Source organism: Prosopis cineraria, unplaced genomic scaffold (assembly GCF_029017545.1).
Source record: "Prosopis cineraria cultivar Desert tree isolate PC_DT_omini unplaced genomic scaffold, ASM2901754v1 PC2, whole genome shotgun sequence".
Lineage (NCBI taxonomy): Eukaryota > Viridiplantae > Streptophyta > Magnoliopsida > Fabales > Fabaceae > Prosopis > Prosopis cineraria.
The window spans coordinates 2,204,483-2,231,928 of NW_026555333.1; the positions used below are offsets into that span (position 1 = coordinate 2,204,483).

At 33.4% G+C, this 27,446-nt stretch overlaps 2 protein-coding genes and 1 pseudogene across 2 annotated transcripts; 1 reads left to right on the forward strand and 2 right to left on the reverse strand.

Annotated features, from left to right (window-relative positions):
- Positions 1–3,484: 3,484 nt before the first annotated feature.
- Positions 3,485–4,247, forward strand: LOC129302431 (uncharacterized). The gene is made up of 2 exons (XM_054941313.1): positions 3,485–3,735; positions 3,826–4,247. The coding sequence occupies exons 1-2, from the start codon at positions 3,567–3,569 to the stop codon at positions 4,089–4,091; spliced, it is 435 nt and encodes a 144-aa protein (XP_054797288.1). The 5' UTR covers positions 3,485–3,566; the 3' UTR covers positions 4,092–4,247.
- A 1,790-nt stretch (positions 4,248–6,037) lies between these two features.
- On the reverse strand, positions 6,038–7,184 carry LOC129302432 (protein MIZU-KUSSEI 1-like; annotated as a pseudogene).
- A 4,465-nt stretch (positions 7,185–11,649) lies between these two features.
- Positions 11,650–23,998, reverse strand: LOC129301837 (uncharacterized). The gene is made up of 11 exons (XM_054940443.1): positions 23,671–23,998; positions 23,470–23,549; positions 23,012–23,107; positions 22,802–22,918; positions 22,369–22,603; positions 22,098–22,252; positions 21,635–21,993; positions 21,372–21,475; positions 21,185–21,243; positions 11,821–11,943; positions 11,650–11,724 (listed from the first exon to the last, which is right to left on the reverse strand). Exons 2-11 carry the CDS (start codon positions 23,527–23,529, stop codon positions 11,650–11,652), a joined length of 1,383 nt encoding a protein of 460 aa, XP_054796418.1. The 5' UTR covers positions 23,530–23,549; positions 23,671–23,998.
- Positions 23,999–27,446: the final 3,448 nt, after the last annotated feature.

Sequence of the window (27,446 nt, forward strand, 5' to 3'; positions counted from 1 at the left end):
GCATTGCAGGTCTTATCTTTCAACGATACTTTTCCATTAATCCCCTTAGTAGATAAATCGCCTCTGTAGTTGATCTACCTGGCATAAAACCAAATTGATTCTCAGAAATACTTGTCTCCAATCTCAACCTGTGCTCAATTACTTTCTCCCACAATTTCATTGTGTGGCTCATGAGTTTAATCCCTCTATAGTTAGTACAATTCTGAATATCTCCTTTATTTTTATAAATAGGAATTAATGTACTTCTCCTCCACTCATCAGGCATTTTCTTGGACCGTAAAATCACATTAAATAACTTAGTTAACCATCTCACCCCTTCTTCACCTAAACATTTCCACGCTTCGATAGATATACAATCAGGTCCGTTAGCTCTACCATTTGCCATTTTCTTAAGAGCTTCCTTTACCTCCTTATCACGTATTTTTCGATAGAATGACAAATTTTGTTCTCCTTCTCCTTCACCAGTTACTAATCCTCCAAGTTACTAGATGAATCCTCTCCATCATTGAAAGTTTAGAAAAATAAGTCTCCCATCTATTTTTAATTTCATCATCTGTAACTAAAATTCTTCCCTCTCATCCTTAATACACCTTACCTGTTCTAGATCTCTTGATTTTCTTTCCCTACTCTTGGCAATCTTATAAATATTTTGCTCTCCTTCCTTCGTCTCAAGGTTCTTATAAAATTCTTCAAAAGCTTTAGAACGAGCTTCACCCACAGCTCTCTTAGTTTCCTTCTTAGCCATACGGTACCTCTCCCAATTTTCCTCATTGTTACACAAATGTATGGCTTTAAAACAGTTCTTCTTATACTTGATTTTGTCCTGTACACTATTATTCCACCACCAAGACTCCTTATCTCTCGGACCAGGACCTTTCGATTCTCCCAAAACTACTTTTGCAACCTCCCGTATCTTTTTAGCCATATCCTCCCATATGATGTTAGCACTTCCCTGAGAATCCCAAATTCCTTTATCCAAAAGATTTCGCTTGAAAATATCTTGCTTCTCACCTTTTAATTGCCACCACCTAATCCTTGTGTTACTACTTGTCGACGTTTTTGGATTTTACTCATAATACACACATCAAGGACTAGGACCCTATGTTGTGTCGTTACACAGCATCTCCAGGGATCACCTTACAATTTTTACAAAGTTTTCTATCTGTGTTCCTAACCAAAAGAAAATCAATCTGCGACCTTGAGGTTCCACTTTTGTAGGTGATGAGATGCTCATCTCTCTTCTTGAAACAAGTGTTGGCAATCTTAAAATCATACGCCAATGAGAAATCAAGAAGAGTTTGCCCTTCATTGTTTAGCTCTCCAAAACCAAAACCACCATGCACCCTCGCATACTGACCAGCTTCCCTCCCGACATGCCCATTAAAGTCTCCTCAATAAAAATCTTTTCACTCTGTGGTATGTGTCGAATCAACCCCTCCAGATCCTCCCAAAATAATTCCTTAAGACTGGCTTCTGTCCCGACTTGCGGCGCATAAGCGCTAACAATATTAACAGTCTCACGTCCAATTATCATTTTTAAAGAAATAATTCTGTCTCCAATTCTGCTAACTTCTACAACGTTCTTCTTCCACTCCTTATCTATAATGATGCCTACTCCGCAGGATAAAGAATTAGATTAATAAAAATTAATTAATTTGAGAATATATATATATATATATATATATTTTGGTTTAGCTATGCATACATGTTAAATCACCAGTATATTTATTCCAGGACATTCCATGCTTCATTCCCAATTTAGGAATAGAAAAATTGGGTTTAGAATATTTGAGATAATTTAAGAAGTCATTTCAAATGATTTTACAAAAAAAAAAAAAAAAAAGACTATCTTCAAATAGCGGGCAGTGGCTACTGGCTGGTGCCTGTATCAATCACCCTCCCCTTGCTTCATCCTGTGTACTATCTTATCATTTTCTTTTCTTCTCTTTCCTCTTTTCTTTTCATTTTTCCAAGCCAAACACTGTAAATAATTAAATTATTACTCACCGCTGGGTGGTTTATTATGAAATTTCATAACAGGTTAACAATAATATGATTGGCCAATTCCTTGCCGTGTATATTATATTGCGGACTCCAACTTAAGTTTATTGTCATATTTCTGGTGTTAACAGTTTGTTGTCCTACTTTGTTGGCCGACGAGAAATTAGATTTCTAGCTTTCGAAGTTTGAAAATGTTTAAATAATTGGGAGCGATGAAGTCTTCATTTAGATCTGGGTCTAATAACAAGAATCATTGATAAAATGATGGCTCTATATGTTTCTCTCTAAAATTATGATTAAAAAGAAATATTCCAATCGCAACAAATTGTTCATTGAGAGGTGTTAAGTCTTTTGATACTCCATCACCAATGTTGCTTGCCAGCAATGATCAAGTCGTGACGCTTCCAAAATGGAAGGCAGATACAATAAAACCCTCGCCAACCCAAGGAGACCTTCAAAGTTCCATTCTGTGGACAACTGCCCAACTTAATTAGGACCATAACGCACTCTTGCTTTCTAGATTTTCGTTCCCAACCCATTTAGGGAGAAATATTTTGGTAAATCAGATGTTATGTCATTTATAGTCTGTCCAATAAAATATAACATTTAAGTGATATTAAATATACATGATTTTAATATTAATGATAATAGAAAAAAAATAAAAAATTAAATGTGCATTTTATTATAAACTGAAATCAATTAAAAAATGCCACACAAAATTTTATTTAAAATATTTTAATTAAACAGACTATAAATGACATAATACATTCAATTTATATAAGTATTTTTCTCCATCTGGATTGATTACTTTTTTTCAAAGTTTATGATGAATGACCTAATCATCTAATAATCACTAAAATTCAACTACCCCCATTGTGAAAATGTGGACTTGTTTGAGATTCTGCCAAGTGCCAAGGTCCTGTTCAACTCCACTGCCTAGGGGAGAATTGAAAAAAATACATAGAAATATGAAAGAATTGGGGAAAATGCTGTGTCTATTAATTGTGCAGGTTATGAAATTCTCTCCTCCTAACCAAAATACAAAATATTGATAACTAATTTACAGTTTTAAAAAAATATTAATTGAAATCTTATTTTTTTTAAAAAATAAAATTTTTTATAATAATACTCTCATTACATACCTTATATAAGTGCTTTGATAATAATAATTAAAATTTTAATGCATTATTTTTTAAAATAAGTAAGGGTATAGTTAAAAAAATAATTATAAAAAATTACTTAATGTTTTATATTCTGTACCAAACAAGTTTCTTGAAGATATTCAATATTATGATTGAGAGGGAGAATATGGACTATAGAGTAGAAATATTCCAGTTTAATAATATCTAATTAATACAAAAATATTTTTTAATGAATGCATAAAATATTCGGTAATGAATACAAGATCAATCTCAATTAATATTTAATAATAGATCATAACAGTGCTATTTCTCGGCATATAAGTAGCAGGTGGAAACCAACCAGCAGAGCATCCCATATCGGCTTTAATAACATCGATCGAATTGAATCAGAGGGAGCTAGAAGCCAGAATCGAGGAGGAGGAGATGAAGGTGGGAGCAGTTTTGGTGGCAGTGACGATAGCTTGCGTTGCGACGAATGGAATGAGCGAAGGCAGAAGTATTGTGGTGGGAGACTCTCAAGGGTGGCGTGCCGGCACAAACTACACAGACTGGGCCATCCGAAACAGCCCCTTCCGCATAAACGACACACTGGGTCTCGTCTTTGAATTAAGTCGATCAGTTAGTTCTGTTGGATTAGTTTAGCTATGCATGCTTAGCTTATATTGGGTGAGTTTGATTGCAGTGTTCAAGTATGCAGCGCCGGCGGAAGGGAGGGCAGCTCAGAGCGTGTACGTGATGCCGGACTTGTGGAGCTTCGTGACGTGCGATTTCAAGCAGGCGAAGCTGGTGGGAAGCCCGACGGAGGGGAGTGGGCAGGGTTTTGAGGTTCAGTTGAGTCGACGGCAGCCTTACTACTTTGCTTCCGCCGATGCCAATGGCTACGACTGCATCGCCGGTCTCACCAAGTTCGTCGCTACTCCCCAGCACCCCACCTCCCCTTTCAATTAGTCTCTTCCAATGAGTATGATCTCACCCATCCCGTGTTGGTTGCTTTTACTTTCGTTGCTTTTGCCCACCATGTTTTAATTTCTCTGTCCAGTTCCCAAGCCATGTATTCCTTTTCCTTCCATTATCAAACTATGAATTCCTGGGTATTATTTTCAATGATTTTGGTGTTTCTTTTGACTCCAACAAAAGAGTTAAAGAGGGATGACCAGCACTTATTTCCCAACACTTCATCTCCTCATCAAATGGAACAAATAAGTGGAATTGGTTTCTGTGCTCATCTGTGGCGCTCAGCACTGGCAGTGTTTTTTTTTTTTTTTCAAACCACAACCCATTACAATAATAATAAATAAATTTTATAAAATTATTATTTTAATATTTAATAAACAAATAAATACTAAGATGTTAAATTAAATCAGAATAGTTCAAATAAAAATTTTAATTTGAACAGTTTAAATTATTTTAAAAAAAATAATTTAAAGAGCTTAAAATTAGAATTGAATCTAGTAAAATAAGTTAGTTTCTTACACTGTAACAAATCAATATTTAAATTTTTGTTAGGAAATTTATTTTTATTTAATATCCGATCAGACTTTGAATAATATTTTTTTTTTCATAGATAGACAAGTGTGCAAAATTAATAAAATAAAAAAATATTTTTTGTTTCAATTTAACTTTTTCAGTACAACTTTAAATTGTTCAAATTAAAATTTATATATAAATTATTTAAGTTAAATTTCAATGAGTCAACTATTCAGGTTTAATTTTAATATCTTAAGATTTATTTGTTTTTAGTAAATATTAAAATAATAATTTTATAATATTCATTCATTATTATTATTATGAGTTTGTGATTTAAAAACAAAAAAAGAGACACTATCAAACAGCAGTGTTTTGGTGCTGATCCCAAATAAGTAGGCTGTCGGCACCTCTTAATTGTCACACAAACTAAGGACTGTGTGTTAAACAGTAATACAAGGAATAATGTAACACTTAAGACATCTTGCAAAGCGACTGGTATTTAAGCCAAACTTTTTTAAAAAAAAAAACACTTTTCAAGGAGTGTATCACATCACTGACCAGAGATTTCACATTTGCAGACGAATGACAGAAAAAGAATCCATTTAAAGAAGTTGCGAGACGATGGTATAAGGTATCTAAAAAAGAGTGCTCGGAGCATATTTAAAAAAAAAAAAAAAAAAAAACCAAAGAGATTTCCTAGTTGCATTGGGCCCATTGATGATGTGTGTATGGACAGAGTGTGGTGAAGCCCATTACGAATTATGCGTTGTGGGCAAAGTTCAGTAAAAGGGGTTCTGGCCTAAAGATTGTGGCCTGGCTTGTCTCCTTCTTGCATGATTATGGGTCTAACGTGGTGACGTCCGGAAGGGATGTCATTCTTCCGAAGACAAATCAAAAGTTGAAAATTGTCCACTCAATCCAATTGAAGATCTCCCTTAATAATTAATCACAAGCAGGCAGCTGAGACTAAGTGACTAACTCAAATAAGGATGATATGAATTTGAGTAGATATTTGGGGTTTAAATTCTCCATAAGTATAAAGAATAACCACAACCAAACACTTGCTATAAATAATTTATATCAATTTTAAAATAATATTTATCATAAAATTAAGCAATAGATTTCTAGTTTAACAAAATTAATACGAATTTTGAAGTGAATGTAATTTCTAATGATTGATTCTGATCACCAAAAACTTCCTTTTAGGAGTTCCCTGCTTTATATCCACTCCAGAATCTTCTCCCCGAATGAATTGAACAAGGTTAAGAGAGTGATTTACGGTGAGATGAATTGTTGATAAAGCTGTATCCTCTACTTCAAGCATTTGACTTGTACCAGCTGGTTTCTGGGGAATCGGGGCTTTACAAAATCAACTTTCTATCCTGATTGCAGCAGAAACAAAGGCAGGTAATAAAGTAGAGGGCGGGTTGGCCAAACTCAACACGACTCATTTAGTTTTACTAACAACACAAGGATTAGGATAGGAGCGTACAATGAATTAATTGGACGGATCTAGTCTAGTGAACCCTAACAAAGAAGATGCTCAACTCAGGACCTTGGGCGTCATCAGGATTAATCATGTAGAAAGCTTCAGAATCCTTGGAACCAACCACCCTCTCAAATCTGGCCCTCATGTACGTCACTTCCCCATCCCCGCTTTGTTCAGAGCTTGGAATCACCCCCGCCCCCATGGACACACTCTCAAATGCTGCATCACGTTCGCCTCTTCCTCGTTCATCTGCTTCCTCCTTATCGAGTACCCTACTTTTCTCCCGTTGCAGTACACTCCCCACACAAACTCCTCCAACAACTTCTTCCTGTGCGTCTTGGTCTCGCTCTCCAACGCGATCCTCACCATATCGGAGGCCATCTCTTTGTTCAGAGCATTGGTGTGCATGGGCAGCTCAATGAAGAACACGGGCATGCTGTAGGGATCCTCCTGGATGGCAAGGCTGACTCTGCCTTTGCGGTGGCCGAAGATGGTGGCGGTGGTGGAATTATCCTTCAGCATGGGCCTGCGGGGTCTGCCCAGAAGCGCCGCCATCTTGCAGCCCGAGGTCAGCATGGGGAAGAGCTTCAACACTTTGAGGAGGCCACCACTGGACAACTTGCCGGTGCTGCGCTTATTATTATCGCCGGAGCCGGAGGTGTGGCGCAGCAGGTACGCTATTCCCGGGGTTTCCATGGGGTTGCAGCTGGGACTAGACCGCACGGATGGCATTCTGGCATATTAAGGTTACAATCATATAAGGCTATCTATCGCTGACACGGCTCATAAAATAGATCGAGTACTAAGCAACCTATATATTAATTACTTGATTGGGATGATCAAGTGAAAGAAAAGCTTGGATGGAATCAGGATGTGACCAAGTATGTGAAATGGAGGAGGGGTTCAGTGTGATAAGATGAGGGGAGGCTAGCTGGACCACAGGTTGTGGTGATGGTGATTAGCGAGAAGGGTAAGTATGGTGGTAATGTGGAAATGGGAAAGGGGCATGTGCGTGTCTGATGGATACATATGATTTGAGAGACAGCATCAACGTCACTTGCTTTCTGCTTTTTCCAAACCCTTCGCTCTCTAATTATTTGAGATGCAGCCCACCCTCCCCATACATTTCATCCCCTGCTTTTGCTTCTCATATTTATTAATGCCCCCTTTAATTTGTCAGATCATATGTCCTTTCGCTAAAGCTACCTTTGGTATTGTGCTCATTAATTGATGTTTCTCTATATTTATCTGCTTATTTTTTGCATATCCGTGTTTTTTCCCATTTCAAAATTCACGCCTAGTGCACTCAATACGTACGCCTGCAGCATGCACGCCGCCCCTTGATGAACATAATATCTGGGCGCAGCATTACAAAATTATGTGTGTGGGAGAACATGACTGAAAACGACACAGATACCAATAGTGTCTGGAGCAACTGCCTTTGCTGTCCCATGTGGGACATACGTCTTCACTGCACCGGTGTGAAAGCAGGAAGACCAGCAGCATCTCACCAATGTACGGTACGTATGCCATGAGAGTTTGATTCCTATCGCAACTAAAGGGGGGGGGGGGGGAAAAGAACCTATCTCGTTCCCTCTCTCTGTTCCTCTCTCCTTTTGTCCTATAGTATGCTTACCGCATATTCCCAAAATCCAATACGAATGAATAATTGTTTCAGGCCACCATTCTCAAAGTTCGGCTAGATTTTGATATTGTCAATTAATTATCAATACTGGAAGGGCGACAATAGATTGGGGCCTGGAAATTATTGAGGCAGTGATGGGATGGGTGATTGATTGTATTCAATTTCCACCTTGCTTTTACTTGTTTAATATGACATCCTGATAAACTGCTCGGTGCTTGTGGCTTATAAGGGAAGGTATATACATGACAAAAGCAATGTTGGCTCTGAGATGGTGTTTTCTGGAGGGTGCGAGAAACTCATCTTCATCAGCAGACAGTGATTTATTCCTTCAGAGATTTTGGATAATGAGTTAGTGCTTCCAGGCAAAGTTTTACTCACCAGCCCTACAAAAGAATTGACCCTCAAAGATGAATGGACAGCACTTGCGTGCTTTACAAAAGGTCGCTGACACTAATTTTATCTCATGCCAGTTGCTCAAGTAATACTGGCCAAGGCACAAATCTGTTGTTGCATGAGAGATCAAGTGTAGGTGTAGCGGAGTGCCACTACCACCACCGGAGCTTGTCAAATCATGTTCGCAAGATGTTGACACCAAAACCCCCCGGGGGGGGGGGGGGAGAAGAATGACTTCTAGCTAGCTAACACAACTAGCTGTTTGAGCTAATAAACCACCAAGTAAGGCCATGGAGGATGATCCTGTTCCCAATGTGGTTTCTCGGAGTTATACAATACAATCCTTGTCCCTTTCATGTTCCTAATGTGCAAGGCGAACGCCTTTATTTTTTTCCCGGGAACTTTGTTAGCCCATATTTTGACCCACTAGTCTGACCCATTATTCCAGCCCACTATAACAGGCCCTTTTCTCCCGTCTTATGCTATTTCGTTTGCCTTTTGCTTGTTGCCCTTTTGGCTTATATAAAATTCTACGTTTTGTGTGCTGCTGAAAGTAACGAGTAGGGCTGTGCATAGGTAGGGTCGGTAAAGTAATTCATTAATCTGATGCCCTGTCCTAAATGTCTTTAAGCAAAAAAACTATGCCTAAAGTTCAATCCTATTCGAAAGATGCCTGACTTTGGAGGGGTCGAGCGGGCAGGGTCGGGTATGGATCGAGCACCTTGGGCAAGATCTCCAGCCTTGTGCTACTAAAATAAAGAATCAGAACCATCCATACAAATCTGATATACACTGTAGTAGATTAATTATTTTCATCAAAAAATCACTTCAAGCTCTTATTTTAAAAGTAATAGATTATTAAATATCACTAGCAAAAATATTATGGTGTCATCAAAAAACTTAATGGCAAAGCAAATATGGAAGGAATTTTTCATGCAAGTCACAAGTGCTGTGTAGTTCCAAATTCTAAGGAATATAAAAATATTTAACTTAAGGTTACAAACTTGATCATCCAGGCACCTCACAAAAAAAAAGGAACAAATGAGGGGTGAAGTGAAGATAAACAATTAAACACCATTTATGTTTCCATCAAGTTAACAAATTACATCCTATATTATTATTTTTATAAAAAAATATATTATATCTCGGGTCAGGCAGGGTCAATTGGTTGGATACCCCAGCCACAAACCCTGCCCAACCTGAAAATCGGGCTCAACTTGACCATGTCGAAATAATATCGAGCAATATTTTTAAGGCTCGGTTTAGGCATATTTTGCTCGGGTCGGGTCAGGCATCTCGAATTTATAGGCATCCCGCACAGACCTAACAAGGAGAATACAATGATCATCTCGCTTCCATAGTAGACCTGTAATTTTATATTATAACAAGATTGTAATCCGAGATTTGCTTTTAAATTTTTAAATTTTAAATTTTTTTAAAAAAATTAATAATATTTATTTAAATTATTATAAATTTAAGAGTTTTAATTGTAAATAAGTATTGAATATCAAATGTAAATTTTAAAATTGTAGCAAAAATTCCTATTTATAATTATTTAAATTAATATTTATATTTATTTTATAAAATTTTTTATCAAAAACCTAATTGTCATTAATTCATTCCTTAGAACTTAATTGTCCTTCTCCCTAATAAGCATTAGTTGGTACTTGTATGAAAAAGGATGAGATCTAAATACTTAATATTATATATTTATATATATTAATAATAAATATTATTATGAAATAAATAAAAAATATACATGCCTTAATTTAATTAAAAATAAATATTTTAAATATATAAAATTAAGCAAAGAAGATTTTTCTTACGTGAAAATCAGTGTCCCCTAAAAAAATGGACTGCCTATCATGTTTCATCCTATATTTTCAAGAGTTTTTTTTCTTTTTTCTTTAATTCAATTTAATCTGAGCAACCCTTACTTTTATCCAACCATATGAAATGTAAACCACGATATTATTTCATTTAATATTCAGGATGATGGACCCTCGATTATCCATCAATATTCGGTCTTTGTTATTTTATTTCAAAATCTCCGTTCTTTTTTCTTTTAAGAATATGAGAACAAATTACTCTTTAAACTTTAAGTCTAATAATATTATATATCTTAAATTTATTTATTATGTAAATTATTTTTTCAACTTTTAACTTTTAAAAATAATATAATTTGACTTCTGTTTAAATAAAAGTTAACTTTTATCGTTAGTTGACAAAAACAAAAGAAAAGGATATCCAAAAATACATAAAAAAATTAAAAATTACAAACAATGATCCAAAAAATTACAGACAATGATCAAATTTTTTTTAATTTTTTTATTAATTAATGGTTAAATTAACTTTTTAACTGTAGAGGCCAAATAGTATTATTTTTAAAAATTGAAAGAATAATTTATATGATAATAAGTTTTAAAGTCTATAATTATTGAAGCTAAAATTTGAAAAATAATTTACTTATTTATCCTTATTTTAACGTGTACTTGACATATAATCAGTTGGTTGGTAGTAAATTTTTTTCCTAAAGTGACAAACCACCTTCTCATGACAAAAATAGAAGGGCATCCTTGCAATCCAACCCTTACTAGATTGACAAATGGACTGGATTACACCAAAACATGAATATTTTTTTGGGGGGGGGGGGTGAAGAGGGAAGCTCTCACATCACATGATCCAGTTTCATTCATCTCCTGTCTCTGTGTCGAGAATGTCGAACAATTTTCTTATGCAGCACACTAATCTTTCATTAAGCATGCATGTGACCTACTTCCCTCACAAATCTCCACCCCTAATAGGTTTTGGTTGATAATAGTTTAGCTGCAGCAACTAATTAAAAAAAAAAAGGTATGAACATTGCCGCTTTAAATTGTTTCCTTTTTTGCAGATGACACACAAACATACTGCAAGAACTATTTGATTATGTACAAAATTATTCATGTGAAAGGTAACAAATATAGGTAGTGCATAAAATAGTGTTCTATGCACATTATTGTATATAATTACACTTAAATGGATAACCAATCCAGTTTACCAAAGCTCAAACCCACGCTAAAAGTGAAATTTAGGCTACCGGCTACGAACCCAAAAAAAAAAAAAACATAGAGAGAGAAACAAGGTGAAGAACAAGTTTGTGGAGAGGATTGAGAAGGATGAATTATCTTGTGAGAGATCCCAATCCAACAAGCCTGCCTAAAATGCCCTGTTCGTAAGGCAGGAAAATTTTCTTCTTCAAATCTCGGGGCTGGGCTCTCTCGATGGCGTAGTGAAATCCATGGGACAAACGGGTCCCTTCTCGGTGACCCGGTCGGGCTGTTTATTGAGGACTTGACATCTTCAGGTTTCTTATACAAAGTGGAGTATTTTCTCTACAAATCCTTGCTAGAGCTTGGCCCTTCAAAAGCACTCTAAAACAACAAGAAATCCCTCAATCTCCATTTTCTGGAGCTCTGGGACAATCATAAAGATTCCTCTCTCGTGCCAGCTTCAAATTGATGCTGTGGACGTCATTGTTCATGCTCTTTGACCCATGTATATAGCGAAACCCTGTGGAGGAGAGTGGGATCTGGCGCCTCTCCAGCCTGAATTCGACGGAAATAGCATCGCCAAAGTTCGGTCTCTTCCTTGTCTCTCTTTTGGCTCAGGGTTCTTTATAGGAGATAAGACGTGGCCAACACCTTTCTCTCCCTACGAGACACAATCGGGCATCTTGTAAGAGATGTGAACTGGTGAGCCTGCAAGGGCTTGATCTTGCTATCGACAAACAGCTCCTCAGCTATGAGAGATGCTGCATTCGATTCCTGAATAACAAAAAAATGCAAAATTGTTGTCGCCTCCTTGTTGGATGGAAGAAGCAGCAAATTGAGCATCGTCGAGGGTGACGAAGCAGTCGAAATCACGATATAACCGGGGAATTTAGGAGGGGCTGGAGGGATTGCTAGAGTAATAACTAATAAGGAGAAAAATGTGGAAGAGAAGACCTGTTGCCACTGAACTCGCTGGATACCATCACTTCCACTTTTGCAATCAAAAGAATGTTCAGAAACCAAATATGTACATGACAGTTACAGAGGGATATACAAACGCGGGGAGGGAGTAGCGAAGGATCCATCTATTTATTAATAATTAAGAGAAAAATACATCCATCATCCTTTTATTATAATTTAATTACACAAATCTCTTCTCTATTCTGAAAATGTATATAAACCTCCTTTAAAATTAAAATACGTATTACATAAACTTTCTTTATATATTTGAAATTTTATTTCTATTTATTGAACCATTGCTTAACTGTTAAGTATGACTTTTAAGCTTTTAATTTAAATAAAATACCCCTCTTTAATATAAAAATTCTTAAAAATCTACATTTACCAAGAAAATATATTTTGTATACAACTAGAAAAAATGTAATAAATACATTTTTAAATTTTCATTATATTATAAAATTTGTTAATTTTTATCATATTATAAAATTTTATTTTAATTTTTGTCAAATTTATTGAAACTTATTTATTTATATATTTTTTTAATTATTAAAAATATATTATTATTTATCACATAATATAAAATAATATAAGTTTGAGAGATTATACAAATATTTAAAATTTAAAGTTTATAAATAAATGTTTATAATAAAATTATGTAACCATCAAAAGAATATATCTATGGTTTGTTTGGTTAAGGGGTAGATTAATAAATAGGATTGATATAAATTTTAGTTTAAAATAAGTTTTAGAATATTTTTAATGAAATTAATGGATTGAACTAAATAACATGTTTTTAAAATAGAAAGAAGATTTATGTGATTAAGGTAAAATAGGAAGATGGTTAGAGTATTTTACTCATTAATTATAAAGTATGATAAATAAGACAACCATGGATTATTTATTTGTTTGGCTGACTCATTGACAACAGGAATTTAGGGTATGAGAGCCGCCCTTTCATAACGTCCTGCAAGTCGTCGTGGATCATTAATCCCGACTCCTGAATTTAATAAATGACTGGGTGCACAGGATTTTTTTTTTTTTTTTTTTGGCCAATGAGTGAGGCGGAGGCCGGAGGGTTGACGCGGACGAATTCTTCAACTAAAATAAATTTTTTAATGAATTTAATCCATTGATAACTCTTGTCATTCAGGCCAAAAACAAAAAAAACAAAACAAAAGATAACTCTTGCCATTCTGGAGCATTTCCATGTCAAGGCATTGTCCCGCTAGTGTGGCTGTTTTCCTCTGCCATTTTGTAGTACCGTCGATGAAGTGGGTGGAGCATTATGTATACATAAAATAATATTTTGATAACTAATAGATTGACTCTAGCAGAAAGATTAGTTTTTCATGTGGTGAATTAATGTTTGAATTTTTATTAAAAAAAATGTTTAATTTTATTGAAAATAGAATTGTTTTTAATAAAAAAATATATGTGAACAATAAAAATAATACTTTGAGGAATGAAAATAATAACAATCAATTGAAAATATAGTCCGTTATAAAAAAATTATAAAATGCGTTAAACTTAATTTCTTTTGAAGTTTTGGCTTAGTATAAAGTTCCGATACAGTTAGCTTAGTATAAATTTAAATTATAAAAAAATGACTGATAATTAATACATTAATTTGATGATTAAATTTAATATGTTAATTTGTAGGTTTTTCTGGACAAAAAATTATTTGTAGGCACAAGAGCTCTTGTGAATAGAGTTGAGAAAACAAGTTAAGCCTATAGGGTTATCCCATTTAAGCCTGATAATTATTAGGGCCAGGTTTGAGTTTTAAAATTTCAAAACAGAACACAGGCTTATAAGGATCAGCCCTAATAGGCCGATGGCCTAAACAGATTGGCCCTATAGGGTCGAGGGCCAACTCGTTTAAGCCCATTTATTTTTATATTTTTAAAATATTATTTATGATGATAATATTATTAATATTTTTAATAATGTTTTAAATATTTAGTTGTTATTATAGTCTTTTTTTAAATTAAAATTTACTACTCCGGAGTAATACTTTAGTTTGTTTTAATTTTTTTTCGATAAAGTTTGGTTTGTTTAATTTTATACAATGATATATTTGGATAAAAAAGTAATTGTTTGATTCAATTTAGATTCTAGACAATAATTTGATTCACGTTACGTATATGTATTAATATTTTTAATTATATTTTTTTTAATATATATTATTTTTTATATTTTTGTATTTTATGACTTGAATTAGGAATTTATAAATTTTAATGTTTATTTGAAATAAGAAAATGTTTGCATAATCGAGATACTATTGATATTAAGAATTAAGATGTTGTTTATGTAATTTAACATTAAAGGAGAATTTTATATTGTAATGGAATGAATAACTATTTAATTTTAAAAATAAAAAAATGTAAAAGGGTTTGAAGCCCGCAAGGCTGGCCTTACGCTCGTTATACTGAGGGATAATTTCATATATAAGCCCCTTAAAAAAACTCAAGTTTAAACGGGCTGACTTTTTTGGATCCGAACCCATCAAGGGTTGATATTTTAGGGTCGATCCAACATGTTTTTCTAACTCTATTTATAAAGTTGTTGCTTTTCATTTTTGGCATAACATAAATATAGATGGTCACTGTTGCAGAACTAGGATAAGAATATGCACCTCTTCCACTTGGCTCACATCAAATGCTGCTTTCCTTCTTTTCTTCAAACCCAAAGTCATTTGATCCAATTGAGGTCCAACTTATAACATCATAAAATAAAATTTTTACGGAATTCTTCAAATACCTTGATTATCGATTTACAATTGTGACTAAACTTTGGCATTTTAAAGGGTTTTATCTTTGTTGGAATTCACCATCCATTGTAAAAGTCCTTTCACTCACATAATATAATTTCTTTAAAAGTCACCTTCTTTAAAAACTACAAAGGTAATGATTTTATTATAAAAGATTAGACCATCATCTTAATCATATCTTCAAGGAAGTTGATAGATACAACCATAGGTTTGTACGCTAGGCATCCCAATAAGGGTAAGTAGAGGGTGGGGGCTAAATTGATGGAAAAAAAATTATACAGTGTTATTTTTTAAAAAAAATTAACATTAAAAATAAATAACTTTATTAAAACAATTTTATAATATAAAATAGTAATGTAATAGGTATTTATAACAACATGGCATTGTAAAAAATAAATATATTATATATTTAATATACTAGTTTCAACATAAGTAAACATAGAAAGTTTATATTTTGACATACTTTTTATATTTAAAATACATTTATAATGATTGGTTGATGGTTACATGTCTATGTTAATATTATTATATCAATTTAGTATCATTAACCCTTTTTAAATATAATATTAAAAAATATTAGGTGTTTTGAGTCTTTTAGAGTGTAATTAATAATTTTTTTTAAAAAATATATTTAAAATTTTAATAATTAGGCATAATTAAAAAGTTTCTAAATTAAGACATCCTATTAAATAAGTATAAATATGAAAAGAATATAAAATTTTAAATGTCATTAACTAAGTTATTGAAGGTGTATATTAATTAAAAATACTTTATAATTCTAAATAGAGTGGGTATATTATAATATTTATGTATTTATAAATATATATTTCAAAATATTTATTTACTTTTTTTTAGGGGATCCATTTGAAATGCCCCATATTTATATCAATGGGGCCATGAGGTTGTTCTATCCCTGCATACTAAGAAATTTAAACCTTGTTGTTTTTAATCACCTACTTTAAGGATGCAAGTCTCTCATGAAATCTTACATTACTTGATTTTTATCTTCTCCCTTGTACAAATTTGTGTAGTCTTGTATTTCCAAAAAAAAAATCATATTAATACATTGCTAAGGTTTTTTATAAAAAGTTGGACTTGGCTATTCACAGTTTTATTATTTACATCATCTAGTGAAAAGTAATATGAATCTTAAAACTTTTTTAACAAGTGGTTGATAAAAAGTAAAATCAAAGTCATGTCTTTTTGGATCAATGGTCATTTTTTTTCTTTAACTTTACTTAAAAGATCATCATGTATTTTAAACTTAATTATGAGTTAGTTTTATCTCTCAATGTTAGAAATATTAATATGGAGGAAATATTATAGAGACAGATTCTACCGATGTGTTGGCTCTTATTCGAGAAAATATTAATATGGAGCATCAGGATTATGCTGCTATTATGGAGATAAAACGATTGCTGTCCAGAGAGTAGGTAGTCCAAGTCGGCCACGTAGCACGTGAATGCAACCAAGCAGCTGACTGGCTTGCAAAGAAGGGCCTCTCTGCCTTATCTGGTTTTCATGCTGTTCGTCACTTACCTGTTGATCTTGCTATGATTATTGATAGGGATAAAGGCCATCGGCCTTCTATGTTCACCAGAATTAACTTTCTAGTTTTCCTTGTTTATCAAAAAAGAAATTCAATTCACAGTGCCTGTAACATTATTTTCCTGTTACGTGGTTAAATTTGTTTTTTTAATGTTTTCATTACAAAATATTCAATACTTTTTATATCTTTTCTCATATAAAAATATTACTCTCTGCCTCTCCATCTTCTCCTCGCAATCATCTTCGTACCAAGCTTCATCTTCCCCCTCCTTCTCTTCTCTCTCACTCTCTTTCACCCTCCCTCTCCTTGTCTCTTAACTCTCTCCTCTCTTTGCTTTCTGTCTCATCAAACCTATGTCTCCAAAACTCCATCCATTTCCTTCTATCTTTAGACCAACAAAATCCTTTAAAACTTCATAATCTCCTCCACTCTTGATGGTTTGATTCACGAGGATAGAGTCATATATCTGTTTCTCATCCTTCTTACACCCATCCACAAATGACACCAAACAGCTCCCCCCCACTCAACATCACTCTAATCATATGTGCATAAAAATGACAATAAAGATGGTGCAAGGTGTAACATTCTGAAACTTAACTCCTTACTTTAATTCGACTAAATGAGGGTAGAGGAGTAGATTAATGTAGTGTGTGTGGTTATAAAGGGTTAATAAACTTATTTGGTTGTGATTGCAACCCTAAGATTGGGGCTAAAGTGGAGTGGGCCACTTAGACCTGAAAAAATGGAAGAAAAACATAGAAAGGCCTGCTGTACCACACACCATAGCCTTTGCAAGTTTCGTAGCTACACATAGACTAGATGAACAAATGAGGTACTTTCTATGCCACACACCATCATGCGTGCTGCATGTTTTGCAATGCATAGCCAAAATTTAAAATAAAGAATACATTTTGTGTTCGAAGTTTTAGAAGGGAGAGAAGAGTTTCGAGTAAGAGGGTAGAGAAGCATAAGTTTTTGATACTCCACCCGTTAGATGATTAAGGATGGTTAGTCTGTTTTTACTTTTTGTTGTTTTGTCTAATGTAATGTTTTCAAATTCTTCTAAATGAGTGTAGCATGTTCATATTAAAAAATAACATAAGTTGGCTATGAATTTGTACTTATCGTGATTCAATAAAATACTACAATTGTTATTACGACAAAAACTAACAAACAAGACGACACATTTCATGGAGTTTACGAGATTGACTCACATTGTCTGTGATTCATAAACAATGTGGCTTTGAGTTTTTATTTTCCTTTTTTTCTTCTTTCTTTGTTTATTAAAAGATTGATATAGATCTTAATGATAATGTATTCGGTTTTAAATATTCTCCACTTCCCATTTATGGTAACGGTGGTGCATCTTCTAGAGTTGTTTTGCATTTTCAAGTCAACCATAATTTAATAGAACTGATTCATATCCCCATCAAATATAAAATTTATAATTCATCCCATACACGAATCATCACACCCATCTTTCCCAATTTATTATAACCTATGTGGGGGGCAATCTAGATAAAATACATAAATTACTTCATTTCATTAATTATTTGAAGAATGGCTAGGAATTAATTTAGGTTATATTTTACTCCTTCTCCTTTTGTTCCTACTTATAAGATATAGAGAGAAGATTTATATTTTATCTTATTTATAAGTCATCGCATTAAATTTTTATCATAAATTTTTTTATCTGCCCTGCATTGAATGTTGAAAAGAAAAAATATGTTTGTAAATTACGTATATTCAATAGGAATAAAGTTAAAAAATTATTAAATTTTTAAACAAAATTAATGAGTTTTAAGATTTTCTTTTCAATTCAGGTAAAATATGTTAAAATAACTTATAAATAGAATTAAATGAGTAAATACTACCTACCTCGTCTCAAAATATAAATCATTTTGATAAAAATAAATTTTATTAATAATTATTTTTCAATATTATCATTTTCATTTATTTTATTTTTTTAATATTATTTTGTACATGAAGTATTAAATGAAAGATATTTTTTAAAAGTTTATGACCTTTGGATTGTTGAAAAAGAACAAGAGCTAACTCTAGAGTTTGATGCTGGTGATGTCACTAATTTAAAAAGTGCTATGCATAATGAAAATATTACAGCTCCATCAGTTTTTGAGAGAGACAGTGAAGGTTCTTGCTTACTAATATGTCTATTTATAATAATAATAATAATTTTTTACACATAATGATTAATGTTAATGTTAATGTGCCTATATTTAAAAACGTAATGCCACATCACCCGCCATGTGTACATCAACTTGTGACATGTCACCAATAATCTTGTGCCTCGTCAACTACCATGCCACCTACCATCTTGCACCCCTATCACCCGCCACATATATGACAACTCATGATATCTTATTATCCACGTTGCGTCATGTTACTTTCTTTTTTATCATGTCATATATTCATTATATTTATGTCAAAGCCAAGAATTAAACCTCTGACCTCATCCTCCCTTCCAAGTCTTGGATTCTCTTTCTTTACTAATCAAACTGAAAGGCACTTGCAGTCAGTATATAAAAAATTAAATATATATTATTTAACTATATAAATATATCAAATACTATATTATAAAAATACACACATATATATTAAATTTTATTTTCAATTATTAATACGTTAAAAATATTTATATTTTATTTAAACTATTATTTATATCATATTTAATAAAATATTATTTTATTAATGAAAATTAACTTAAAATAAGAAATATTAAATATTAAATAATTTTTATTATGAATATTTTAGTTAATTTCTAAATTTAATTTTTATGTTTAAATAAAAATAATTAAATATATACTTAAAGTCATTGTCAAAAGTTTTTTTTTAGCAATAATAGCTAGGAATAGAATTTCTCGCTAATTATCTTATTAAAAAGAGGTATTAGTAGTCCTTCACTATTTTTCTCACTAACTGTAAGTCAAGGTACGAAATCAACATTCCTTACTAATTTGATATTTTAGAGAGGAATAGAAAATTTTCTCACCACATTCTCTTACTAATTTACATTTTCTAGTAGTGTGAAGAGATATGAATATTCCATAATGTCCACATTTGAATGATGATGTCGGAAGTGGTTCTGATTTCTCTTAATCATCTCCTAATGTTTCATTTCCTACTTCTAAGATTTGAATGAAATTAATAAAAATTTTGGTGTTGATTATTATGAGCTTTAGGTTTTTTGATGATTAAAGGGTTGTAAAGATGAATATTTTAAATGTTGTGTTTTTTAATTATGCTTTGATGATTGTATTTAATTTATATGTGGTATTGTATAAGATATTACGTCATGAAATTTTTTATTTAAATTATATTATTTTATTATATTTGGTTTGAATATAAGTTCAACTTTTAATTCCTTGACTGATTCAATGATTGATCTGATGTTTAGTAGGTTTAGAATTTTACTTGTTACTTGTGTGGGAAAAAAGACACTCGAAGTTCAAACAAAAAGATGATGGTGGCGGCGGTGAATTCGTGATCATGATATAACATAAATAATGGGAATAAATTTGTATATATTCATGGATCAATATCGAGTGGCCCAGGGACAAAAGTAACCACCTGCGATACTGACAACAAGCGTGGTTATCCTTGTCATGACAGAAACAGACCTCGACTCGCATAAAATAAAAGACGGTGGGCACCGAAAATACAATCGCCATGACATGCCAAATTGCCAATTTCCGTAATCATAATGATTGAAAAAAGTCCGCTCGTGGTCAAATGGTTCCAGTCAACCCTACTCTTCCAATGCTGGTAAAAAAAAAAAAAAAAACCTCTGCTCTTCCAGAAACGAGGTTCGGATCAGCCCAAACTTCTGGACTTTGTATCACAGCGGTCAGCCCAAAAGTGCTAAACAACAAAAATTTGAGGCCCGCGATGCCACTGTGATGCACGAATTGATATAAATATAACAGAATTAACCTCCGTCTCTGATGTCGTGCATGAATTGAGATACCGAGTCCCAAAACATTCCTTTCAATATCAAGGAAATTTTTATTTGAAATTGGATCCAAGCATTAGTTTTTAAAGTTTTATTTTACATCTAAATGAATTAACATTCTCTTCACCGTATTTTCTGATGAAAATAGGCGTCATCTTAATTTAATATGACGAATCTTGCGTATTTACGCTAAGGTAAACTATATTATTCACAACTTATGGGCCATATGAATTTTTATACGTTTTGTATCAAACTCAGGACTATCCTTGTATAGTTGACATCGAAGTTGGTAGTGATCAATCACTATGGTGAGGCTGAAGCACATACCCAAACAAAGATTTGTAATTTAGCATCAAATTCATAAGATAATTTCTCGCAAAATAAAGGCTCAGTGAAAAACTCTACGAAAGTCGACCCTTACTGCGTGAGTGCCAACAAAACCAGAGAATGGGTCTTGCCTTGACTGTTGTAGTAGTTTTGGAACTTTCTGTGTCCTTCAGGAGACATTAACTGTACTAATATTTGTTCATCGGCTTGCCAATGGAGGGATGCGGTGTCATGTTACATACAACCAAATCTTGGAAGCCTCAGGATGCAATGTTCTATGGTGGCTTGCACTTAGCCATATCCGCCCACATTTAATTTTTGCCTTGGTACCACGAAATTAGCACATAAATATGATTCTCCCAGGTGCGCTCGTGCTTGTTGTAACCCGAAAAATTAAACATTTCTTTTTGAATCCAAAGTGGTCCTTGGATGGCCCTACCTTCCGCATCAGCGAAACAGCCATTTCGGGACTCTCTGGGACGCCATTCATACGAATGCCTGAAGTAGAGTGGAACTTTTACTCTTTAGCATGTCCTTTATACTAATGGATTAAGTAATAAGAGACTACAGTGCAACATCTGAAACAAATTATTATTGAGAAAAAAGACTGATAATAAGTGACTTACTCATGCTACTGATATATACAATTTTATAAATGTTGATCCATAAAAGCTTCTCCTGATAGTTAAGGTTCTCCAAGCTGACAGAGGCAAGTTTCCGAAAAAGTAGTCTGCATTTTTGGGAAACTATAATGCTCTCTATCTTATAATTGACATGTAAAACCAGAGCTTATGGAAAAATGTGATTAGTAGTGTCGTTTGAATTGAACGAAGGCCCAAAAGAAAGAAAAAGCAAAAAAAAAGTACAGTTTGGGTCGAACAAGACATACTTCAATCGGCTCAGTAAAAACAGAGATTTTGCGGTTCTTTTTGGATTGAAGGATTTAGCTTCAATTGCAAATAGTTGCTTGTAAGGACCAATATCCCTCTTCCCAAACTCAGAACAGATACCGTAAGGATCCCAGGATTCTGTTCCTTCAACAGAGTTTCGAGTTTTCAGAATCCTTATGTATGGCATACCATCTGCGGGCCCAGTATTCTTCACTGAACTCATTCTCAAGAGAATGCTTGATAAACACTTAACAATATTTTCAGATATTGTATTCGGGCTTTCATCTCCGGGTGGTTTTTCATGTGTACTCAGATCTCTTATTTCCGCAATTGGCTGGTCGTTCAGCCTTACTTGAGGCTGCACAATTGGAAAGGGAAAACTCACATTTTCACATCCTTTGACTCTAAAGGATACCTTTAACATACTCCTATCACACGACTGAAAATCATTTCCATCAGTACCTGCCTCGGTGGAGGACCTCTACGTTTCTGCACTGATTTGTTTTCGACGGGAAGTTTTGTAATTGCAGTCTTGGCCGTTTGGCCTGGACGTTTTGATTTATTGCTTCTCTTGGAAGAATTAGAACAAGATTGGTTTTCTTTTCCGTGTTTATCCTCTGGCCAGACAATAAGAAACACAATCCAAGAGGATTAAATTCTCTGAAGCTGAAACTCAAGGTATGCATGCTTTAAACAGAGAGTTTAAGCTGGGTCATTGAAACGAAATGCTCACCCGGAAGTGTTGTAGCAGAATTCGCTGTTGTTTGGGGAAAAGACTTCAATTTGTCAGGCTTGGGGCTGTCAATTGAATTTGCATTGTCAAAATGAGCTAAATTCTCCATCCTCCTTCTAGGAGATGACATGTGCACAGCTCCCTCGTACATGTCCTGCCTCAAATCCACGACCTGCTCTTCAAGCCTTGCGATTTCCTCTTCCAGAACCGCCACTTCCGCCAGCAGCGCTAGTATCTATATATTTAAAGATCCAATCAGCACTCAAAATTTCTGCCACTCCTCTTTCAATAACAAGTCTTTGCAAAGTTCCTAATTCGGTTATCGTTGTCATGCTTACTGACCAACATTCTTTCCTAAAAGCCGCGTTTGATTAATGTTTAGAGAAGGACCAAACAAGAAATCAGCAATAGAAAAGGAGAGATATTTACTGACGTAAGGGGGGAGAAAAGGACGAAGACGAGGCAGAGCTCCCAAAGGCCGGTTTAGAGCCCTCTCCAGTGCCCTGTGGATATTCTCTTCATGCCTGAGCTTCTTCTTCAACCTATCGACCTGAATGACGTTGAATTCAGCACCGTTATCGGTCGAAGATAAGGAAAAATAAAATCCATAAAAATAATCATAGCAGACAAAAAAAGCGGATGCCTCTTGTTGCAGAGCCAGTTTTCTGTCTCTGCTAGATGCTTTTCCACCTTTAGCTACTCTTGCCGTGCCATTTCGCAAGCTTCCCTGCATCTCTGCCTTTTCATTCAACGGCGACGAAGTTAGGATCCACAGTACATTACGACAACACAAACAACAAAGATTAAATGACGGTAAACAGAAAAATTTCAACTCTTGAGACTTGGTAACAGTTGTCACGGTTTTCCTCCCTTCCACCTTAATCTGGGACAGACGGGTCCATCATATTCTTGAAATAATTGTGATTTCTTTTTTAGAATTTTTTGGACCTTTCGGGAAGCTGTGCTTATCGAAGTCGAAGCCATATTTTGAAATTATTCATATCACTCTAAAATAATTTAGTAATCACGAACTCCATTGAAGTCGAAGTTGTTCTAACTACAGGAACTAAATGCAGAATGAGCGAGCAAATTTATGATTACTTTTTCAGGTGTCATTGGAGCTTTGACAGGTTGAAGTCGTGTCCTAACTCTGGTATTCATGGTTTCCAATGATGCAAAATCTGCAGCGATCACTTAAACCCGCACGTCAATTTGGTATGCAAACAGCTAGCATTATTCATTTGTAAGAAAACAAGTTCATTAAAAGCAAAATTAGCTGGGTGATTTATATAAAGATCGAACCTTTGGGTCAATTATCAATCAGCATGCTGGAAGACAATAATGAAGGTGGAGTGAGCGATTAGTCAGATATCCAAAAATTAAACCAGCTATTTGATGGGCAATTACAAGTTGATCAGGGGAGTTGCAGAAGAGAGATGCACCCAGAAGCACAAGTGAAGTGTGGTTAGGGAATCGAGGAGAGAAGACGACGATGGAGGAGTGGGGGGTTGAATCCGCCGGGATGGCCTTATTAATTGCTTGACACAGAAGAATGAATATTGAATTATAAAAAAGAGGGTAAGAGGGAGAGGGATGAGGAAAAGACAATATGCGCATCCGATTTGCAAGCTAACGATATGACCGTACGAAGCCACTCCCCCTACGTAAGGCTCTTTTTTTTTTTTTTGTGTTATTATTTTCAAAGAAATCAAATCAAACTTGAGATCCTCTTCAAAGTCAAAAAATAAAAATAAAACCCTAGCAAATACTTTTCACCTACGCTTGTTAAAACGTTTGAAAAGCTAGATGCAATAAATTTTTCTTCAAATGCGGATACTAAACAACGATATTATTTTTTTCTGCACTCAACAAATCCACAGTAACCTAAAGCTTATATTCAAATTCCATCACTTGAATAAAACAGATTTTAGATATGATGTTAAATAGATTTTATTTTTTTTTTCACCAAAGAGGAGATTCATTCATCAGGAATCAAAACAAGAGTCTGACAGAGGACAAAACAAAGCGAGAAAGCATAGAAACGTCATAAGCCAAAAGCATGGCAAAGACCTAAACAAAACAAACTAAAGAAAGACAATCAGCCAATGCTCGCTTGAACTTAGATGGATTAAATTTAACACTGATAGCTTGGTTGGCATTAGTGGCATTACCACTTGTGGAGGCATCAGAGGCAATAAGAGAAATTAGATTAAAGAATTTCACAAATATCTCAATTATCACCCTGGCATAGCAACAGAGCTCATAGAAATTTTCAAATGCTTTGTTGGAATGAGAAATTAATCAAAGTTAATATTTACTTTGATTTAATGGAAGCTTTATCACTCATTAGCCACAACTATTTTGAAAGTCATTCCTTATTTGACATTATCAATAAAATTAAAGATCTCATTGTAAAAGATTAGTTGGTTATCTTTGATCATATTTAAAGAGAAGTAAATAGTTATACATATCTCTTGGCTCATTGACCATCATGTGACAACTTCAATATTGTGATTTTATATAAACCATCGGACAACTGTAGAAACCTATTGATTTTAGACATAATTAAATCTTAATCTCTCTATACAGTTTGTTGTGGCTTTATATTAAAAAAAATAAAAATAAAAATAAGATATTCTAAATCAAACCCTTTAGGAATCGAGAGAGAGCATAAACATTATTAGAAAGAGGCAGGCATTGCTTCCATAAAGTACATGAAAAAGGGGTTAGGATGAATTTTTCTTTGCATTACCTCTTTCTTGTTTTACTTGAATTGCCATTAAATATTCAGTTTACATTTGGTATGCTTCTAATAGAAAAGAAAAATCTTGGAAGCCGAAAACAAGAGCAGATCGATCAAATTGTTGACTGGTAAAGCAATATCCAGCTCGCAAGATTTGTTTCTTTGTTTGGGTGGTTTTTGTCGGTGGCTGTATTAAATTAGATTTTTGTCACGCAACAGAGTATGGTTAAGATTTTAGGGGTTTGCATCTCGCCACGCAAGAAGCTACACTAATCACATGCCTTTATGCAAACTGAACCTTTTATGTGTAACCAAACCGAGCCATTTCCATGATTAATATGCGTTTGTATCTGCCATGATGGATGGATAAAATATAAATACATGTTCAATTCACTTTCTTTTTTTCTTCAACAAAATAAACAAAAAAAAAGGTATAGAGAGAGTACGTATAGATTAAAGCCAGCCCACAACTATTTTAAAAATGTTTACCCCTAATCTAATCCTTCATTTTTTACAGGAAAGAGAGAAACACACTCACACAGATACACCAACATGCCAACGCCTGCCCAACCATTTGAATTGAAATGTTTTCATGAAGCACGAATTGTATGCTGCTATGTATAATTTACAAATTTATAACTTGTCACAATTTTTTATAATTAATGACAAACTAAAAGGGATAGCCATACCCATGAAACCACCGCCGAAAACAGTTTCAAGTGATCCTGACGGGCAAGCAATATTATATACAATTGCGCCGGTTTGGATATGCTAGTATAATCAATTCTACCCACCAAAACCATACTTTTGCTAAAAATAACCCAAACACCTCAAAATTTTTTTTTTTTGGTAATTGATTTTCCCCTGGAACTCCGTTTTGCCTCAACCAATCTGAAACTGCTTTTCATAATCAATTATTGCATTTCACTTCATTATTATTTGTCAGAATTTTCAATCTGCCAAAGATACCCTTAATCTCCAGCGAAGGATGGCACACTTTATATTGCCTGAAAACGACGATGGTGTGAACAAGAATTTCCAAGACTTTAACCAGCAGGATCAATATATGTATAGAAAAGTAACATTTACAGGATCTTGAAATCAAAACATATATAGTAGATTGTGATGAAGATTGATGAGAAAAAAAAATCTTGTTAATACTATAATATAATATAATATTTTTATAAAAGATTCTTTTACTTTTTAATATAATTTTCATAATTAATCATATATATTTTAAATATTATATAAATATTAACTGGACTATTATACACTTTACTTGTTGAATAGAGTTTAACAAATTTAAAATTTTTATATACAATGATATTAATATTTATACCTTAAAAGATAATGTTCTTTATAGTAATTTAAATACTTAAAATTGATTCTAACTAAATCATTCAAATATCTTTAATTTTATCAAAATTAATTTTAAAAAAATATCAAAATATGATCGCGTTATAACATAACCAATTATAATAAAAATCAAACATATTTATTAATTTTTTTTATAATTAATTATATCCAACAAAAATCCAAATGAGCTCTGATTGTACAGAAAACTTTAATCAAAACCATTTTTTGGCCAATTAATTAAACAGTTCAAAGTTAAATCATTATCAAAACTTTCAGAATCAATCTGAATGTTTGAGATTGAATATAGGACGAGACCGTATCCCATATTCAAGGATTTCATAATTAAAAAAAAAAAAATTACATCCCCATCCACAATAACGTGAGAGAGTGAAACCCAAGTCAGAAAATGACTTCTAACGTGTATAATTAGAGTATAATTTTAAAGGAAAAGGATCATGTATAAATCGTCCGTCTAATCTTTGCAAAAGAAACATGCCGCGCCTTTAAATGAATTGAAAGCTCCTTTTGTTTACAGAGGTATTTTATTTATTTATTTATTTTTATTTATATGGATATTACATATGGATTCGATCTTCTCTAACAAGAAAACTAAGCAGACTTGTTTAGCTAGTGGAAATACAATATTTTGTGCGCAGCTCCTTAATATTAATAGCCCAATATAATGTCAATTCTGAACGCTCGTGATCAAAGAAAAAAAGAGTGTTGAATATTTTAATATTTTAATAATATTTCAAAAGGAATTATCATTTTCATTAATAATATTAATTATCATTTAATTTATTATTTTGTAACTTATGGTTTAAACTTCATTATTTTCCGAAACCTTTTTTAAATACATTAAGGTTTTATTAGCTGGTGTTTAATTGCCTAGTGTTCATGAGTTTTATGCTTGGAAGAGGCAATGTAGACAGCACAGTTGGTGACTTAAGTTCAGAGCCTTCAAACACTCTTCTTTTCT

Coding starts and splice junctions, on each gene's coding strand:
- LOC129302431 (XM_054941313.1), top strand. CDS start 3,567: ATGAAGGTGGGAGCAGTTTTGGTGGCAGTGACGATAGCTTGCGTTGCG. Junction 3,736..3,825: donor CCGCATAAACGACACACTGG/GTCTCGTCTTTG, acceptor GTTTGATTGCAG/TGTTCAAGTATGCAGCGCCG.
- LOC129301837 (XM_054940443.1), bottom strand. CDS start 23,529: ATGAATACCAGAGTTAGGACACGACTTCAACCTGTCAAAGCTCCAATG. Junction 22,919..23,011: donor AACTGGCTCTGCAACAAGAG/GCATCCGCTTTT, acceptor AACGTCATTCAG/GTCGATAGGTTGAAGAAGAA. Junction 11,725..11,820: donor TGTCTCGTAGGGAGAGAAAG/GTGTTGGCCACG, acceptor CGTCGAATTCAG/GCTGGAGAGGCGCCAGATCC.